Source organism: Pan paniscus, chromosome 1 (genome assembly GCF_029289425.2).
Source record: "Pan paniscus chromosome 1, NHGRI_mPanPan1-v2.0_pri, whole genome shotgun sequence".
In the NCBI taxonomy this organism is placed as follows: Eukaryota; Metazoa; Chordata; class Mammalia; order Primates; family Hominidae; genus Pan; species Pan paniscus.
Genome location: NC_073249.2, coordinates 95626986 through 95646995, shown reverse-complemented (window position 1 = coordinate 95646995; position 20010 = coordinate 95626986). Strand labels below are relative to the sequence as shown.

The 20010-nt window shown below is 46.7% G+C and overlaps 2 protein-coding genes across 3 annotated transcripts; both read right to left on the bottom strand.

Moving 5' to 3' along the window:
• Positions 1-617: 617 nt before the first annotated feature.
• On the bottom strand, positions 618-7008 carry LOC103785890 (tropomyosin alpha-3 chain-like). Its single transcript, XM_063605130.1, has 4 exons — positions 6544-7008; positions 5236-6398; positions 4520-4645; positions 618-787 (listed from the first exon to the last, which is right to left on the bottom strand). The coding sequence occupies exons 2-4, from the start codon at positions 5350-5352 to the stop codon at positions 638-640; spliced, it is 393 nt and encodes a 130-aa protein (XP_063461200.1). The 5' UTR covers positions 5353-6398; positions 6544-7008; the 3' UTR covers positions 618-637.
• Positions 7009-12413: 5405 nt separating this feature from the next.
• CFAP141 (cilia and flagella associated protein 141) lies at positions 12414-19977 on the bottom strand. Of its 2 annotated transcripts, XM_003817122.5 has the most exons (4): positions 19593-19967; positions 18919-18959; positions 13787-13916; positions 12414-12857 (listed from the first exon to the last, which is right to left on the bottom strand). In XM_003817122.5, exons 1-4 carry the CDS (start codon positions 19950-19952, stop codon positions 12756-12758), a joined length of 633 nt encoding a protein of 210 aa, XP_003817170.2. In that variant the 5' UTR covers positions 19953-19967; the 3' UTR covers positions 12414-12755. The 2 variants fall into 2 exon arrangements, with proteins under 2 accessions (XP_003817170.2, XP_054969406.1); XM_055113431.2 differs by lacking the exon at positions 18919-18959 and having other exon boundaries at positions 12417-12857; positions 19593-19977.
• Positions 19978-20010: the final 33 nt, after the last annotated feature.

The following is a 20010-nucleotide window of genomic DNA, read 5'->3' as shown; positions in this document are numbered from 1 at the left end:
CATCTTGGATTAAAATGATCTTAGATGTGGTTGCACAACAATGTAAATATGCTACTACTGAATTAGACATTTAAAAATGGTTAAAATGGTAAGTTTTATGTATGCGTATTTTACCACAACTTAGAAAACAAAGTTAGACAAATTTAGGGAGGAAAAAACCAAAAGTTTGGACTCGCCTTGCCATACCCTTGCCCTTTCTTTATTCAAGCAGTCCTAGTAAATCCTGCACTTTTCAGAAAGGCTTCTCAGATAACCAGAACTGCTTGTGTAAACACGTAGTTATTGACTCCCTCCTCCTTCTCTACTGCTTATATCTACTTCAAGATAATATGCTCTGTTTACTTATTTATTAACCTCAAGGACAGAAGCTGAGCTGTTAACTTCCTTTGTATTGGACAGAGTATACTCCCTCCAAAGATGCATATATTATGCCGCTGATGACTCTTACCTTTGCTTTCTGCTTTTAACCTTGTTGCTCCTTATTCAGCACCTCTCCCAATTCCTATAAACACTGTCCTTCTTTGACCCTTTGAGGCAGGGGTCATCCAACTTTTAGGGTCTTGTGGCCAGAGAGATAAGAAAGCCAGTAGACAGTATGTACAAGAATGAGCATGACTGTGTTCCGATAAAACTTTATTTACAAAACCAGGCTGTTGCAAGATTTAACCCACAGGTGGTAGTTTGCTGACTCTAGCTTTGAGGAAAGAAACCTTTCTTCTTGCTTGCTCCTGGCCACAACCTTCCCTCTCCTGTTTCTTGTTCTTATGCATATCTCTGAGGGTACTTTCTGACTTGGGAAAGTTAACAAAGGGGAGAGGGGTTGAATGAGTATTTTTAACCCTCACTTTACATATTTAAATGGGTTTTGGTGGATTCCTATGTAAATATGAAGAAACTTCTTTCAAATGAATATACTGAGTAGACCACATCTAGGTGAGGGGTGCTATGTGTGTGTATGTGTATGTCTGTACATGTGTAAAACAGATAAAGATAGACAGAATTCATCCCCAGGAAATCCTTTTATATTCCTAATGATTTTGATGTATTGCGTACAGCCTCTATGTTATTCTCCTTCTCATGATCTCAGGTTAGACTTGTTCTTTTTCTTGCTCCTGGAAACACCTCCTCAAGCCCACATACTAGCTGTTTCAGCCTAAGAACAGACCCAGATTGATGTTACCCAATTTCTCACAAAACTGTTATTAACCTGACATTGTGCTAGTTTGTGAAAACTTCTATCTTCATGCCCATATGTTAGAAACAGAGAGATCCATCCAAATATACCAGGAACCTAGGCTATACAACTCCAGCCAGCCATCCACTTGCCCAAAGCCCAGGGGTAACCTGTAGATTTGGTAGGGTTGTTTGTTTGTTTGTTTTGTTTTGTTTTTTTGAGTTTTCTGAGAAGGGAGAATTTTCATCATTTTAAATAGAGACAGGGTCTTGCTCTGTCACCTAGGCTGGAGTGCAGTAGCATTATCATACCTCACTGCAAGCGTGAACTCCTGGCTTCAAGCGATCCTCCCATCTCAGCCTCCCGAGTACGCGGGACTACAGGCACGTGCCACCACACCTGGCTAATTTTTAAATTTTTTGTAAAGATAGGGCCTCACTATGTTCCCCAGGCTGGTCTTGAACTCCTGGCCTCAGGCGATTCTCCTGCCCTGGCCTCTCAAAGCAAAGTGCTGGAATTACAGGTCTGAGCCACCACACTGGGCACAAGAAGGGAGAATTAATAGTTTGTGGCGGCCTGGCCGGGCGCGGTGGCTCACACCTGTAATCCCAGCACTTTGGGAGGCCGAGGCGGGCGGATCACAAGGTGAGGAGATCAAGACCATCCTGGCTAACACAGTGAAACCCCATCTCTACTAAAAATACAAAAAATTAGCCGGGCGCGGTGGCGGGCACCTGTAGTCCCAGCTACTCGGGAGGCTGAGGCAGGAGAATGGCGTGAACCCGAGAGGCGGAGCTTGCAGTGAGCCAAGATCGTACCACTGCACTCCAGCCTGGGTGACAGAGCAAGACTCCGTCTCAAAAAAAAAAAAAAAAAAAAAAAAAAGCCTGTGCTGGCCTTAACTTTTGGAAGAATGAGTTTAAATGATGTATATTTAGTTTGTGTTTCTAACCTCTGGCATAATATATTCAATTCTTACCACTTTCCTTGGCCACTGAAAGTGGTGGAAAACAAAACAGATCAGAAACCTAATGGCAGAGGCCAGGCATGGTGGCTCACATCTGTAATCCCAGCATTTTGAGAGGCCAAGGTGGGTGGATCACTTGAGGTCAGGAGTTGGAGACCAGCCTGGCCAACATGGTGAAACACTGTCTCTACTAAAAATATTAAAAATTACCCGGGCATGGTGGCAGCTGCCTGTAATCCCAGCTACTCAGGAGACTGAGGCAGGAGAATCACTTGAACCCGGGAGGTGGAGGTTGCAGTGAGTCGAGATCTTGCCACTGCATTCCAGCCTTGGTGATAGAACAAGACTCTGTCTCAAAAAAAAAAAAAAAAAAAAAAAAAGCCCAGGCGCAGTGGCTTAGGCTGGGTGCAGTGGCTCACGCCTGTAATCCCAGTACTTTGGGACACTGAGACAGGTGGATCACTTGAGGTTAGGAGTTCGAGACCAGCATGGCCAACATGGCGAAACCCCATCTTTACTAAAAAAAAAATACAAAAATTAGTTGGGTATGGTGGCACACACCTGCAATCCCAGCTACTCAGAAGGCTGAGGCAGGAGAATGGCTTGAATCCAGGAGGCACAGCTTGCAGTGAGCCTAGATTGTGCCACTGCACTCCAGCCTGGGCAACAGAGTGAGACTCCATCTCAACAACAACAATAAAAAGAAACCTGGCTGGGCGGGGTGGCTCACGCCTGTAATCCCAGCACTTTGGGAGGCCGAGGCAGGCGGATCACCTGAGGTCAGGAGTTCAAGACAAGCCTGACCAATATGATGAAACCCCGTCTCTAGTAAAAATATGAAAATTAGCCAGCCAGGCATGGTGGCACGTGCCTGTAATCCCAGTTACTCAGGAGGCTGAGATAGGAGAATCGCTTCAACCTGGGAGGTGGAGATGGCAGTGAGCCGAGATAGTACCATTTCATTACAGCCAGGGCAACAAGAGTGAAACCCTGTCTCAAAAAAAAAAAAAAAAGGAAAAGAAAAGGAAAGAAACCTGATGGCAGAGAGACCCAATATGAGGATCCGAAAGCATTTATGAATGGTTCACTCTGTCTGTCCTTCTAGCTATTTTCCAAAACCAAATGTGATTTTATTTTATTGATTTATTTTTTGAGACAGAGTCTCTCTCCGTTGCCCAGGCTAGAGTGCAGTGGTACGATCTCGGCTCCGTGCAGCCTCCGCCTCCGGGGTTCAAGCGATTCTCCTGCCTCAGCCTCCTGAGTAGCTGGGATTACAGGCACCCGCCACCACACCTGGCTAATTTTTGTATTTTTACTAGAGACAGGGTTTCACCATGTTGGCCAGGCTGGTCTCAAACCCTTGACCTCAGGTGATCCACCCGCCTCGGCCTTCCAAAGTGCTGGGATTACAGGCGTGAGCCACCGCACCCAGCCCAAATATGATTTTAAATATTACATGCTCCTTTTTTCCTATTAACTCAGTTCACTGAGAAACTTGTTTCCACCAATACTGGGACATTTCTGTTGTTGTTGGTAAGATTCCTATGGTACTTTTCTTCTAAAAAACTTTTCAGTCTACTCTCTCATTTATCTTTGCAGCAAACTTCAAGGTTAAAGATGAAGGAAAGTAGGTGATGATGATGGGATAATATGAGATGGAAAAGAGAATTTATCTTATTTTAGAATGGGAAAATTCAGCCCTAGACAAGCTGAGTAATTACTCACGGTCATAGAGTGAAGTCTGGTGGTGATACCTTTACCCCCTAAGATTCTTTCTTAGTTTCTATTATAGTCTGTCACTGTAGGGATCTCTCTGCTGCCCTAGGAGCAATGCTTCATATGGCATCTCCATGGCATAAAGGCAAATGCCTGCATTGGCCAAGATAAATAAACCCATATATGGCCAGGGTCAGTGTGACCTCCATTTCCCATTGTGAAATCCGAGCTGGTTTTGTTGGACAGTTGAGAGATGAGAGGTTCCCTATTAATACACATATCCACATGCCAAGACTTGGACATAAAAGCTAAGAATGTGGCATGGGGGAGGAGGTAGGATAAGTGACAGCATTCTGAACTTGGAGTCCCCTCTCTTTGTCCAGGTCCTGGGAAAGATAATTAAATTCCTGGGTTGGTGATAGGAGATAAATGAGACCTTTACATGTATTAAAAAAAAACTTTTAACATGTTGGAGATGTCTTTAAGAAAGAAAATACATGCCATTATGAGACTATACCAGCATGTGGTTATATGCAAAAATGTATGTGAGTATATATGTCTGTGTTCCATGAACCCACAAGTGTGTTTGGAATTTCATCATACGTTAACATAAAGATCTATATGTGTAGATTAAACCCATCCTCCATCTCTCTAATACTCACATCAGCAGCCTTCTTCTCTGCCAGTTCCAGCTTCTCCTGGGCATCCTTCAAAGCTTCAGAATACTTGTCCAGCTCATCCTCTGTCCCTTTCAGCTTCTTCTGCATGGCTGCCAGCTCATCCTCCAGCTATAGGAGCCCAGAGAGTCACACACAAAAACACACAAACACAACAATGCAGGGTTGGACCCTGGGCTCTTGGAGCCCTGAGTGTAACCTCCATGTTACCATCCCTAGTGAGACACACTTTCTCCCCAGCCACTTCCAGCCCACTGCCTCAGGAGTTATGCCGTAGCTTGGCCTGTGACCCTGTAATCTCTGATCCTAAGATGACCAAGCCATCCTGGGTTTTCATCCAAGACCCTTGGATGATAAATATCTAAAGTGTAGATGCCCGTGATGCTATTTGAGTGAAAAGAGATGCTCTTTCCCTCTAGAACTCTTACCTTTTCCTCTAGAAGTCAAGGGTTCTTCCAAAACATGGTCCATTTCTACTTAAATTCAGCAGACATACTGTGGCTCACTGACTTTCCCAAGGTCACAAAGGCAGTCTGAGACAGATATGTTAGATATCCTCTGCTCCTCCAGTGAGGCTGGGGAGTCCATCCCACCCCCAAAAAGGAGGTGACACCAGTAGTCACTGTCTTTCCCATGAAAACTCCCTTCCATTTCACAGTCTTGTTCACTAGCAGATGAGAGAGATCAATGCCAGTGCCTACCTGTTTACTTCTTTCTTCTGCCTGCTTCTGCTCAGCTTCAGCTTGCTCTGCCCGATCCAGAGCATTCTCCTTGTCTAACTTCAGCATCTGCATCTTTTTCTTGATGGCCTCCATCATGAGCAGTGGCTGTTGGTAGGCTCACCTGTGAACACTGGAGAACTGGAGACTGGGGCAAGAAAGAAGGGGCTGCTGCCTGAGTGACCAGGAGGTCCCCAGACTTGAGTCTTTATCTGTGCTCATAGCTCCACCTTTTGTTCCTAATATGGTCTTTCCAGCTCCCTCCACCCCATCATTGTTCTCCTGGGGGAACACAGGGTGAGACGCTTTGATGAACTGACATCACCAGCAAAAAAATATCTAGCAACAGCTGAGGCTGATTTTAGACAATGGAAAGTGGGGGAGGGAAGAGGTTCTCCCTGACCCTGAAACTTTCCACTCATTCTGGGCAGCTCTATGGATGTTTTAAAAGAAGAGGAAGAGGGGAGGGAAGAACATTGAAATAGAGAAGTGTACTTTGGCAATTCTAGGTTGGCAGTTTGCATCCAGGGGGTCCTGGTTGCCTTTCAGCTTCCCGTTTCACTCTCCCCCAGACTGTGTTGAATGCTGGTCAAACTCCATTAGTTGAGTTTTAGCTTTTGATTCCTGGTATTCAAGGAGCTTGGGCACAGGGAAGAGGGGAGGTCACTCATGATCCTTAACAATTCTCCCAGATCCCCAGATCAAATTGCTGTGCTATTCTGGGAGTCTCCGATTGGCAGGGAGACGTTTTTCCTCCCCACCAAGAGCCACAAGAGTAGAGTAAGAGGTAGGGTTGGAATCTCCAACCCTATCCTTGAAGGCTATCCCAGAGCTTCAAGTGGGGTGGGGAGAGAAACAGGGGAGGGTCAGAACAATCCAGACAGGATCATACCCTTTGTTTTCCCACAGTAACCTTAAAATAGAACTGTTGTACCCACACAGACTTTGGTCTATGTGGCTCTCTCCTCTTCTTCCCTTTATCTTCTCCCTTCTTAATTCTCCCCAACGCTGCCACTCACCACATCATCGTAATCATCATTATCAGCTCTATTCTTTCCAGTTTAGTTCCAGACCATGTTTATTCTTCCATTGGGAGCCTTGTTACTAACAGGTGGCAAGGATACCAGTCCACTGGCACCATACACCTGAAAATATGCCAAGGAAGAGGTGGGCTCTGTTCAAGGTGACCAGATATATTGGGCAAATATAAATGGCTCTAGTTAGTCATTTATGTCAAGGATACTGAGAGTTAATGCTGAGCCCCAGCAATGGGGGAACTGAGACACCCACCAGGCCAGTGGGTAGAGCAGAGCTGGAGTCCACTATTGAGAGCGTCCAGTCACTAGAGGTAGATAGGCAGATAGACCATCAGCTGACTCTCGACAGAGAGAGGAGAAACCAAGTCTCCTTTCTCTGGAGATTAGCCAGGGAAAGGGGTTAGGGAACAGGGAGAGGAAGGAGTGGAAAATGGGGGGTGGGGTGGGCAAGTGAATAAGGGGGAGAAAAATACGAGGACAAGAAAAGACAAAGAAATGTCCCTTCTAGTATAAGGGGACAAGAAATAGAAAGATTCTATCCTCAAATTCCAACTCTCTCCCATTCCCACACCAGCCCTCTTAGGTTAAGATTGAAATCCACATAGGTTGCAGCTACTGGACTTTTGGGGGGGTCCTGGAGAGAAGAGGTTCAGTAAAAGAGACAGGAGCCCCAGAGATTGAAGTATGAAAGAGGGTGGTGCTGAATCACCTGCTGCTGTAAGAATATGTTTGACATTTAGTTGGTTCCTAATTAAACAACCCAATATCAAACATATCACACAGAAGCAGGCAGGAGAGCTTTGGGGGTCATCTGCCTTCCTTCCAGTTGCAAAGAAAGAATAGAGCAGACACCAGGCACCAATCATATCTAGGTGGAGAGCCATCTCCTTGAGGAAGGGTACTGGCTCCTGCTCTTCACCTCCCAAGACAGCCAGCTCTTGCTTATTGCCCTACGTGTCATCCCTGCCTCAGCTCCTCCTCTACAAGCTCCTGGCCTTTGCTGGATCACGTTGGCCCAAACCAGGAAGAATACCTGGCAGGGCTCCACATCCGGGCAACTATCGTTCCCTAGAGCTCCCACACAGAGCTTCTCACCCTGATGTCACGGCCCCAGCGCCCAGAGGATCAGCCGTGTCAGCAGCTCCTCATCAAAATTGCCACCTGCTCTCTTCAATGCCATTCCAGCTGCCCTGAGGCTTTCCGGGGTGGGGGCAGAGGACTTGTACATCCTGCTTTACCTTTCCAACAGAACTCCTAACCTTCCCAGATCACCCCCACAAGACTACTGAGGTCCGTTCAGGAGGCACCATCCTGGCACCGTCCTGCTCTTAAGTGCTGCAGATGCTTGGCTTCCCCTTTCTGCCAGCTTAACCCTTCTCACCTTCTCCCCATGTCCTCCAGGCATCCTCCTTAAAGTCACCCTTGGATGTCCAGAACAGAAGAATAACTTGTCTCCCTGGCAGGCTCCATCGTGGGCTCCAGAAGAGAAGACTTATAGTTCCCCACCTTGCCTGGCAGAATTGAAACTAAGGCTTTAGATTGAGGGTAAGAGAGGAAACTTCTGCCAGGAAGCAGCCTGCAGTCCACAGGAGTCCTCTCCTCTTCTAGGGCTTTTTACCAGAACTCCAGGCTGCGTTCTCCAAGGGTCTTCCCTCACAGGGATCCAGCTGGATTCCCACATGGGGGATTTCTCTTTTGGAGAGAATCAGGTCTGTTGAATGTCATGTGGCAGGCAGATGCTTCTCTCCACTGTGGCAGAAAAGAACCCAAGTTATAGCTGCATTGGGGGCTGGGGGGCTTGAGTGGAAGTGTGGGGGTGGGAGGAGGACACTCTGCTTCAGCCCCTAGGCCTGTTCCATGTGTCCTTGTTCCCATTCCAGACACCCACCCCAAACCCCAGCATATACCAACTCCACAGTGTCCTTGATCTAGATCGATAGCTTGTCCCAAGCCCCAGTCAATTCCTGTTGTGTGGCTCTTGCCTTTCAGGGGAAGACTAACAAATCGGCATATACAGGCCCCAAGGTAGGCATCTGTGATGTTGTCTTATGTCTTTGTTCCTTTTTGGCTCCTAAAGGGGATGTGTATGTAATTTGTACTTTCTTGCTCTCCCTTCTTACCCTTAACCCCTCAAGTTCTAGTTCCCTTCTCTGAGAAGCTTACCCACATTCAAGAATCAGAAGCTGGAGGAAGAGAGGCTGGGAAAGAGACTAGCAGGAATGAAAGGACTTTAATGTTTGGGGCACTAGAGGAACAGAGAGGCAGACTGGGAATATGGATGCAGGAGAGAAGCAGCTGTCTTGGAAGGAGAGTTTGTATGGCATACCTAGGCAGAAACATCAGATGGCCTTTGATAAAAGCCATTTAGCTCTCCTGGAAATATCTACTATGCAGCCATTTCAAACAGGACTGAGCCCCTCTGAGCCAGAGGAGCTTGTTATAGCATTCGCCACAGAGGGAAGAGGGGCTGAATGGGTATGATGGGGTGATGTTATGAGAGCAGACAGAATAGATAGAGAGGATCAGAAGAGATGGGCTCTGTAGGGGGCCAACCTGCCAATACTGGAGCCAGCCTGGCACTGACAAGCCCTGGGGGAAGAGGCCAAGGTCAGGGATCAAGGCAGAGGGGATGGGGCATTCTGTGGCTTCAGATGAACAGAGGAAAGAAGAATAGCAAAATAGAAGGAGTTGGTGAGGGAGTCTGGTTGGAGGTAAGGGGAGCCCAGGTAATGGAAAGGAATGAAGGAAAAAAACTATCATAGGAGCAAGAAAACATCATTATGGGTTACCATTTATTGGACATTTTGTGCTACTTGATGCTAAGTGCTTTATTTAATCCCCACAGCAACCCAATGAATTAGGCATTATCTCCCTTTTTACATACAGCATAAGGAACTGTAACCCAGAAAATTAAAATAATTTGCACAAGGCCACACAGTCAGTGACAGAGCCAGCACTGAAACCCAGATCTGTCCAGTGTTAAAGCCTGTTCTCCTAACGCCAAAATATACTGCCTGTGTAAAAGAAGCAATAAGTGGCCTGGGAGACAAATATGGGGGAAGATTTAAAAAGTGAAGGTGCAGGCCGGGTGCGGTGGCTCACGCCTGTAATCCCAGCACTTTGGGAGGCCGAGGCAGGCAGATCATGAGGTCAGGAGTTTGAGACCAGCCTGGCCAACATAGTGAAACCCTGTCTCTACTAAAAATACAAAAAAAATAGCCAGGTGTGGTGGCAGGCGCCTGTAGTTCCAGCTACTTGGGAGGCTGAGGCAGAAGAATCACTTGAACCCGGGAGGCAGAGGTCGCAGTGAGTCAAGATTGCGCCACTGCACTCCAGCCTGAGTGACAAGAGAGATTCCGTCTAAAAAAAAAAAAAAAGTGAAGGAGCAGCTGGCTATTTGGCTCATGCCTATAATCCTAGCACTTTGGGAGGCCAAGGCAGAGGACTGCTTAAGCCCAAGGGTTCGAGACCAGCCTGAGCAACACAGTGAGACCCCCATCTCTACAAAAAAAAAAAAAAAAAAAAAAAAAGCCAGATATGGTGGCATGTGCCTGTGGTCCCAGCTACTCAGGAGGCTGAGGAGGGGGTATTGCTTGAGCCCAGGAGGTCGAAGCTGCAGTGAGCCATGATTGTACAAGTGCACTCCAGCCTGGGCAATGGAGCGAGACTGTCTCAAAAAAAAAAAAAAAAAAAGGCTGGGTGCGGTGGCTCATCCCTGTAATCCCAGCACTCTGGGAGACTGAGGTGAGCGGATCACAATGTCAGAAATTCAAGAACAGCTTGGCCAATATGCTGAAACCCCATCTCTACTAAAAATACAAAAATTAGCCGAGCGTGGTGGTGGGCACCTATAGTCCTAGCTACCCAGGAGGCTGAGACAGGAGAATCGCTTGAACCCGGGAGGGGGAGGTTGCAGTGAGCTGAGATTGCACCACTGCACTCCAGCCTGGGTGACAGAGCGAGACTCCGTCTCAAAAAAAAAAAAAAAAAAAAAAAAGCGAAGGTGAGATGAAGCTTCAGAAAATAGAGGGCCGGGGAGGACACAGGCAGACAGAAGGAATGAGCGACTCAGTCTCAGGTTTCTGGGTCAGATCCAGGTCACATGTTTTGTCTCCTATAAAACTTACACCATACTTGTCATTACTTGTTCAGTGCCTGCCTCTTCAACTAGGCTGTGAATTCCACGTCATCTGGTGTGTAAGCACTCATGAGTAGTTATTGACTAAAGATAAGAGGGTTTGGGAAGCAGAGGTGATGGGAGTTGGGGGTTGAATATCGGATATGTAGCACAGAGAGAGGAATGGGCATGGGTGGAGAATGATATTTGATTAGATAAGAGGGCTGGCCTAGAGGTCAGCAAGCAACCTCTGGAGGACCTGGGTCACAGAGAAATCTCCTGAGGGAGAACATGGAGGATACCTACTGTGTGCCAAGCACTGGGCTTATACATTATCTTACTTAATTCTTCAAATGAGCCTATGAGATGGGTATTGTCCTAATTTTCAAAAGAGGAAATTTTTTTTTTTTTTTTTGAGATGGAGTCTTGCTCTGCCACCCAGGCTGGAGCGCAATGGCACAATCTCGGCTCACTGCAACCTCCGCCTTCTGGGTTTAAGCAATTCCCTTGCCTCAGCCTCCCAAGTAGCTGGGATTACAGGGGCCTGCCACCACACCTGGCTAATTTTTGTATTTTCAGTAGAGCCAGCGTTTCACCACATTGGGCAGGCTGGTCTTGAATACCTGACCTCAGGTGATCCACCTGCCTCGGCCTCCCAAAGTGCTGGGATTATAGGCATGAGCCACCATGCCCAGCCCAGAAGAGGAAATTGAGGCCAGTTAAGCTAAATTACTTCCATATGATGACACAAGAATTAAAGAGGTGAAGCCAGAATTTGAACCCACACCTGACTTCAAAGCCTGTGCTCTTATTTTTATACTCTACTGCCTCTTGATCAGTGGGATGTGTAGGGGCAGAGGAAGAAGCTCTGACAGCTAGAAGAAAAATGGGGGATTCAGTAGGAGACTAAAGGATGGAGACAGACTTGGTTGGAGGGAAGGGTATGAGTTTTGCAGTGGAGACAAAGGCACATAGAGTTGAGGTCAGGAAAATATCATGTGGACAGGATGAGTGACCAGTGAGGATGCCAACGGCAAGGTGAGAGCACAGGACAAAGTAATGTATAATGGCATTTACATCAGGGAGCGATGGTGTGTTCAGGGAGTGTATTCAGGGACTCATGGTGTATTCCTACAGCTGTCACTGGCTGTGAAATGGGGGTCTCTCTGGCTTGGGATGTCATTCACATGTAAAGTGGACCCTTTTTATTTTTGAGACGGAGTCTTGCTGTCACCCAGGCTAGAGTTCAATGACATGATCTCAGCTCACTGCAATCTCCGCCTCCTGGGTTCAAGCAATTCTCCTGCCTCAGCCTCCTGAGTAGCTGGGATTACAAGTGCCTGCCACCATGCCAGGCTAATTTTTTGTATTTTTAGTAGAGATGGGGTTTCACCATTTTGGCCATGGTTGGCCAGGCTGGTCTTGAACTCCTGACCTCAGGTGATCCACCTGTCTCAGCCTCCCAAAGTGCTGGGATTACAGGTGTGAGCCACCTCACCCAGCCTGTAAAGCGAACCCTTGCAAGTAAAGTTGTCTATGGCCTTCATATGATGCACATGGTCAATCAGTACTTTTCAGTATTTTTCAGAATTTTGAGTGCCTTTATTTTGACTGCTCTTTCCAGCCCCCTTCAAATCCCACCACTCCTTATTTCCTTACAACTGTAACATTACCTGCCTGACCCCTGGAGACATTTAAGTTTGGAATCCTCTCTCTTGGCATAGGTGGGAATTCAGGCCCAGTGGAAAGAGACTTGTCCAAAGTTTCACAATAACTAGCTGACTCAAAACCCAAAATGCAGGCCTCCTCACTCAAGCACTACGGTGTCTGTAGATTAATAGCCACATTCAGAACAATTTGTCCAAATATAAATAAAAGATAAGTGAAAGTGATATCTGAGAGATGGCAAGTGAAATCCAGGAGGCTAAGATTACAGTAGCTGAAAAATAAGCACTTTTGAAACAAATCAAGATTTAGACATGAAAGAATGAGCCCAGTGGTCTAAGTTTGAGCCTTTAGGAAGTAAATTTATTTGTTATACCAAATCAGGATTCTCAACTCTCATTGTCCACCCCTCCCCACCCCTGCCCCCTTACATCAACATAGTAAATCCCACTATGACCACAAGGCGTCACTCTTGTTGTTACTGTTGTTTCATAGATTGTTTCCCAAATAGCGGCAAAGGATTAACGAGAGAGTGGAGAAGTGAGAGTGGAAGTGCTGTCTTAAGTCCCTGGCAGATAGCAAGATCCAGGTATGTTTTGGGAAGGAGGTTCAAGGTGGTAGAGGTTCTAGAAGGCTAGGTTAGCAGGCATGTTGAGAATGGAAGAGCAGTGTTTTGGATGCCATCAGAATCTCTCTACATAAAAAGCTTTGCCCATCTGATTTAGTTCCTGCTGGTACTGCTGATGCTCCTTTTCAAACAGCTGGTGCAGGGCAGCTTGACGGACCTGGTGGAGAGGGCAGAATAGAGTGTGTTGTTTGCCTCTGTTTACCACCCTTTCTTATTCTTTCTTCCTAGTTGCTTTCCCATTATTTGTGTTCTCTTGGAGCTGGACTTAGCTGTGACATAAAGCTGGGTGGTAGCAGAGAGGCTGAACCAGCGGAGGGAAGCCTATCCAATTTTTTTCTCCACAGGCAAAGCCCTATGTTCAGCAAATATTTGCTGAGAACAGACCATGAAACAGGAACTCTACTAAGTAACTGGGATACAAAGATGGTTACATGGCACCAAGTGGGGACCCCGGGAGAGAGAGAGGTACCGAGAGGCAAGTGATACGCACTAAGAGGCAGTTTTTTTTGTTTTTTGTTTTTTTGAGACCAAGTCTTACGTTGTAGCCCAGGCTGGAGTGCAGTGGCACAATTTCAGCTCACTGCAACCTCTGCCTCGTTTCAAGTGATTCTCGTGCCTCGGCCTCCCAAGTAGCTGGGATTATAGGCAAGTGCCACCATGCCCGGCCAATTTTTGTGTTTTTAGTAGAGAGGTGGTTTTGGCATGTTGGTCAAGCTGGTCTTGAACTCCTGGGCTCAAGCGATCTGCCCGTCTTGGCCCCCCAAAGTGCTGGGTTTACAGGCCTGAGCCCCCACACCCCATCTAAGAGGCAGTTTTGAGTCTCACCAAGATGAAAGGAGCAGGAACTAGAGTATACTTTGGGATTTTAACATGTGCCTGCCGCCTGTAAGGTGGATGCAAAGAATCACTTAATGAAAAAGAGTTTTGGCAATGGAGTTAGAGTTGTGTTGCTCTGGTGTAATGCTGAAAACCTAGAGGCAAACAAGATAAATGTGCAATGACACACACTAAGAGCTTGGAAAACTCAGTGGGCAAAGGCACACAGCAGTAGTGAATGAGACTTCAGGTTGCCCTGCTAGAACTCACCATTAGTAGTTGCTTTTTGGCCAGTGCCAATTCCTGTACCATGGTGTCCTGCATCCTTAGGGTGGCATACGGGTTTCTTCTCTGGCCCAATGCCATTTGCCACAGACAGTGAGTATGTGAATTTCGCCACCTGCTCCAGGTACAGAGGTGGGGGTTGAATGGGTGGGTTAGAGTTAGGAGTAGAGACAAAAAACCCATAGAGTGAGGCTGTTTCTTTTTTCTTTTTCTTCTTTTCTTTTTTTTTTTTGAGACAGAGTTTCACTCTTGTTGCCCAGGCTGGTGTACAGTGGCGCAATCTTGGCTCACTGCAACCTCTGCCTCCCAGGTTCAAGTGATTCTCCTGCCTTAGCTTCCCAAGTAGCTGGGATTACAGGTGCCTGGCACCATGCCCAGCTAATTTTTTGTATTTTTAGTAGAGATAGGGTTTCACCATGTTGGTCAGGCTGGTCTCGAACTCCTGACCTCAGGTGATCCACCTGCCTCGGCTTCCCAGAGTGCTGGGATTATAGGTGCGAGCCACCACACCTGGCCCAAGACTGTTTCTTCACCTGGAACCTCTGCCCCACTGTTAGAAGACTGTAAAATCCTTAAAAGGGTAATTTAGAACCTAGTATGTATTAAGTACATAATATCATTTAATCATTACAATAACTATGTGGCATAGGTGTTATTTTATTTATTTATTTATTTATTTATTTATTTTGAGACAGAGTTTTGCTCTTGTTGCCCAGGCTAGAGTGCAATGGTGTGATCTCGGCTCACTGCAACCTCCACTTCCCGGGTTCAAACGATTCTCCTGCCTCAGCCTCTTGAGTAGCTGGGATTACAGGCATGCGCCACCGCACCTGGCCCATAGGCATTAATTTTTACATGATACAGGTAAGGAAACTAAAAGTTGTGAGATGCCCAAGGTCACTTAATGGCAGACCTGGGACTCAAATCCAGCTTTTTTTTTTTTTTTAGACAGAGTCTCACTCTGTCACCCAGGCTGGAGTGCAGTGAGGCAATCTTGGCTCACTGCAATCTCTGCCTCCAGGGTTCAAGTGATCCTCCCGCCTCAGCCTCCTGAGTCGCTGGGACTACAGGCATGTGCCACCACACCTGGCTAATTTTTGTATTTTTAGTAGAGACGAGGTTTCACCGTGTTGGCCACGCTGGTGTCGAACTCCTGACCTCAGGTGATCCGCCTGACTCAGCATCCCAAAGTGCTGGGATTACAGGTATGAGCCACCACGCCTGGCCCCAAATCCAATTTCTCTAAAGTTAATATCCCTTCCCTCATACTAGTGATTCTCAGCCCTGGCTAGACTGGAATCTTCATTGAAGTTTTAATTTTTTTTTTTTGAGAAATAGTCTCGCTCAGTCGCCCAGGCCAGGGTGCAATGGCCCGATCTTGGCTCACTGCAACCTCTGCCTCCCAGGTTCAAGCAATTCTCATGCCTCATCCTCCTGAGTAGCTGGGATTACAGGCGCCCACCACCACGCCCAGGTAATTTTTTTTTTTTTTTTTTGGAGACAGAGTCTCGCTGTGTCAGCCAGGCTGGAGTGCAGTGGCGCAATCTTCGTTCATTACAGCCTCTGTCTCCTGGGCTCAAGCAATTCTCCTGCCTCAGACTCCCGACTAGCTGGGATTATTGGTGCATGCCACCACGCCCAGCTAATTTTCATATTTTTAGTAGAGACAGAGGTTTCACCATGTTGGCCAGGCTGGTCTTGAACTCCTGACCTCATGTAATCCACCTGTCTCAGTCTCCCAAAGTGCTGGGATTACAGGCGTAAGCCACCACGCCTGGCTGCTAATTTTTAAATTTTTAGTAGAGGTGGGGTTTTGCCATGTTGGCCAGGCTGGTCTCGAACTCCAGACCTCAAGTGATCAGCCTGCCTCAGCCTCCCAAAGTGCTGGGATTACAGGAGTGAGCCACCATGCCAGGCCAGTTTTAAGTTTTTTAATATATAGAAAGAATATAAATATACATCATGCATGTACATATATCTACTGTTGGCATTTTTAAAAAATCAAAAGTACATTTTCCACATGTTGAAAAAATTGAATCCACACAGAAATACATTAAGTGAGGCCGGCCGCGGTGACTCACGCCTGTAATCCCAGCACTTTGGGAGGCCGAGGCGGGCGGATCACGAGGTCAGGAGATCGAGACCATCCTCACTAACACGGTGAAACCCCGTCTCTACTAAAAATATAAAAAAATTAGCTGGGCACAGTGGCAGGTGCCTGTAGTCCCAGCTACTCGGGAGGCTGAGGCAGGAGAATGGCATGAACCCAGGAGGCAGAGCTTGCAGTGAGCCAAGATCGTGCCTCTGCACTCCAGCCTGGGCGACAGAGCAAGACTCCGTCCCAAGGGGGAAAAAAAAAAATACATTAAGTGAAAAGTAAAAACTTTCTGGGTGCAATGGCTCATGCCTGTAATCCCAGCACTTCGGGAGGCTGAGGCGGGCGGATCACTTGAGGCCAGGAGTTCAAGACCAGTCTGGCCAACGTGGTGAAACCCCATCTCTACTAAAAATACAAAAATTAGCCGAGCGTGGTGCCACACACCTGTAATCCCAGCTCCCCAGGAGGCTGAGGCACGAGAATCGCTTGAACCCAGGAGGTGGAGGCTGCAGTGAGCCGAGATTGCACCACTGCACTCTAGCCTGGGTGGTGGAGTAAGACTCTGTCTTAGAGAGACTCTGCCTCAAAAAAAAAAAAAGTTGTTATCTCTGACTGGGCAAATATATATATATATATATATATATATACTTTGTTGGGAATGACTGTAGTTTTTACTTTTTTTTTTTTCTGAGTCAGAGTCCTGCTCTGTTGCCCAGGCTGGAGTGCAGTGGTGCGATCTCTGGTTACTGCAACCTCTGCCTCCCAGGTTCAAGCAATTCTTCTGCCTCAGCCTCCTGGGTAGCTGGGATTACAGGCGTGTGCCACCACGCCCAGGTAACTTTTGCATATATATTTTTTTGAGACAGGGTCTCATTCTGTTGCCTAGGCTGGAGTGCAGTGTGTGATTATGGATCACTACAATGTCAACCTCTTAGGCTCAAGCAATCCTTCTACCTCAGCTGTCTAAATAGCCAGGACAACAGGTGTGTGCCTGGCTAATTTTTATTTTTTTGTAGAGACGGAGTCTCACTATGTTACCCAGGCTGGTCTCAAACTCCTGCGCTCAAGTGATCCTCTGCCTTGGTCTCCCAAAGTGCTGGGATTACAAGTATGAGCCACCACACCCAGCTACTTGTGAATGTTTTCAGAAAATGTTTCTATCATAAACTGGGAAGTACATCTTCTTTTTTAAAAAACATGTAATCAGGCCGGGCGTGGTGGCTCACGCCTATAATTCCAGCACTTTGGGAGGCCAAGGCAGGCCGATTACTTGAGGTCAGGGGTTTGAGAACAGCCTGGCCAACATGGCGAAACCCCAACATGGTGAAACTCCAACTCTACTGAAAATACAAAAATTAGCCAGGTGTGGTGGCGGGCACCTGTAATCCCAACTACTCAGGAGGCTGAGGCAGGAGAATTGCTTAGACCCAGGAGGCGGAGGTTGCAGCGAGCTGAGATCGTGCTACTGCACTCCAGCATGGGCAACAAGAGCGAAACTCCATCTCAATAAATAAATAAATAAATAAATAAATAAATAAATAAAAGCAATAGTCATGAACATTCTTGTGTATGTACCTTCTAGTGCTTTTCCAAGTATGTATATTTAAGATAAATTCCTATTTTTGCCAGTTCAATGGATATGTAAATTTAAATTTTGATAGATTTTATCAAACTGCCTTTGTAAACATGGCTGTATCAACCTAGACTCCTATTAAAATCATATATGTTCTTGTTTCTTCACATCCTTGCTAGCTCTGGATATAACCCGTGAAACCTTAAAAAAAGGCTTCTCCTATCCCATTTCAGACCACTTTTATCAGAATCTCCTAGGGTTAAGAACTAGGCATCAGTGCTTATTTATTTATTTAAATTAAGTTTTTTGGTAGAGATGGGGGTCTTGCCATGTTGCCCAGGCTGGTCTCGAACTCCTGAGCTCAAGCAATCCACCTGCCTTGCCCTCCCAAAGTGCTGGGATTACAGGCATGAGCCAATGTGCCCAGCTCATTTTGTTTTGTTTTGAGACAGGGTTTTCCTCTCTCACCCAGGCTAGAATGCAGTGGTGGCATCACTTGACCTGAGCTCAACTGATCCTCCTGCTTCAGTCTCCTGAGTGGCTGAGACTACAGGCATGCACCACCACACCTGGCTAATTTTAATTTTTTTGGTAGAGACAGGGTTTTCCTATGTTGCCCAGGCTGGTCTCGAGCTCCTGGGCTCAAGCAATCCCCCTGCCTCGGCCTCCCAAGGTGCTGGGATTATAGGTGTGAACCACCATGCCAGGCTTGCATCGGTGTTTTTTTTTTTTTTTTTGTAGAGACGGAGTCTTGCTCTGTCACCCAGGCTGGAGTGCTGGAGTGCAGTGGTGCGATCTTGGCTCACTGCACCCTCCGCATCCTAAGTTCAAGCAATTCTCCTGCCTCAGCCTCCCGGGTAGCTGGGACTACAGGCGCACACTACCATGCCTGGCTAACTTATTTTGTATTTTAGTAGAGACAGCGTTTCACCATGTTGCCTAGGCTGGTCTTGAACTCCTGAGCTCAGGCAATCCTCCTGCCTTGGCCTCCCAAAGTGCTAGGATTACAGGCGTGAGCCACCGCGCCCGGCTGCATCAGTTTTTTCAAAAGCTCATCAGGGTGAAAAGGATACATAGCCCAGTCTTGTGAATCTTCTCATTCACTGGTTCAACAAATACTGCACTACCAACCACATAATTAGTACAAAGCCAGGCAACAAATACTTGAATTCTTGATAAAAAAAGAAAATAAAAACATGCTTCAATTTTTCTCCAGAGAATGAGGCAGGGGACAATAAAAACCAATCTATATCACCTAACCTAGTAGGCAATAAGAGGCTGATCTCATTTGCTTTGAGGACAAGGCTGCTTCTCACCCCTTCCGCATCTGTTTTCCTCTTGATGAGCCCCTAAAGAGATGCAGCAGAGTTGGGAGGTGGCTCAGGGAAGACAGCAGAGTGGAAAGGTCAAGCTCAAAGGTAAAGGGAGGGGATAGAAGCAGATTACCTGTCGACCATCTTCTTAAGTCCCATGGCCTTTTGAAAACTCTGCAAGAAAAGGTAGTTCTGTTGATCTGCCTCAGTCTCCAGAACCTCTATTCTAATGAGAGACATAGACCTTTTTTTTTTTTGAGACAGAGTTTTGCTCTTGTTGCCCAGGCCAGAGTGCAGTGGCGCAATCTCGGCTCACCACAATCTCCGCCTCCCGGGTTCAAGCGATTCTCCTGCCTCAGCCTCCGAGTAGCTGAGATTACAGGAATGCACCACCACGCCGGGCTAATTTTGTATTTTTAGTAGAGACGGGGTTTCTCCATGTTGGTCAGGCTGGTCTCGAACTCCTGACCTCAGGTGATCCGCCCGCCTCAGCCTCCCAAAGTGATGGGATTACAGGCGTGAGTCACCGCACCCAGCCACATAGACCTTTTTGAGAAAGCAATTTCCTAGGGGGAAATGAGAGGAAAGCTCTACTTTCAGAATGGATCAAAGAAAACACGCAGGGGTTGGATAGAACACATATTTGAATACCTACTGTGTACTAGACATAGCCTCCCACTCCTGTTACTAACTACATTATACCCTTGTTACATCAAAAGCCTTTCCCAGTAAAAGATGCACTTATAGTAAATTGATCTGGAAACTTCATCAAACTTCAACCCAGCCCCTCCTTCCAACTCTGCATACCTCTTCTACTTTTGTCATCTTTTCCACAGACATGTCTATAGATTTGCTTGATACAGTCTGAGGAGACTGACAGGCTCTTCTGTTTAGTTCAGTAACCAAGGTTTCAGTAGTCATAGTAACATTTACACCTCCAACAATAACCCTGGGCCTAGGAGTTGATTGGCCACCTGGCCTGTTGCCCCAGAAACCTTGAGAGAATCCTTGTTCTGCAGCCTTCTGTTGGTGACACAGGCATCTATGAGCAAGGGCCACAGTCCTGATTTTAGGGTTTCTTGTGCTAGGGTCCCAAGGAATATGTGTATGGTCGTAGGTCCAGGGTATGCACACAGTCCCACCAATTCTCTGGAGGCAAATCCTCATGCCCTATACCCTGTTAGAAATGTGCAGATAACATTATCAAATGCCGGTTTTATTAAAA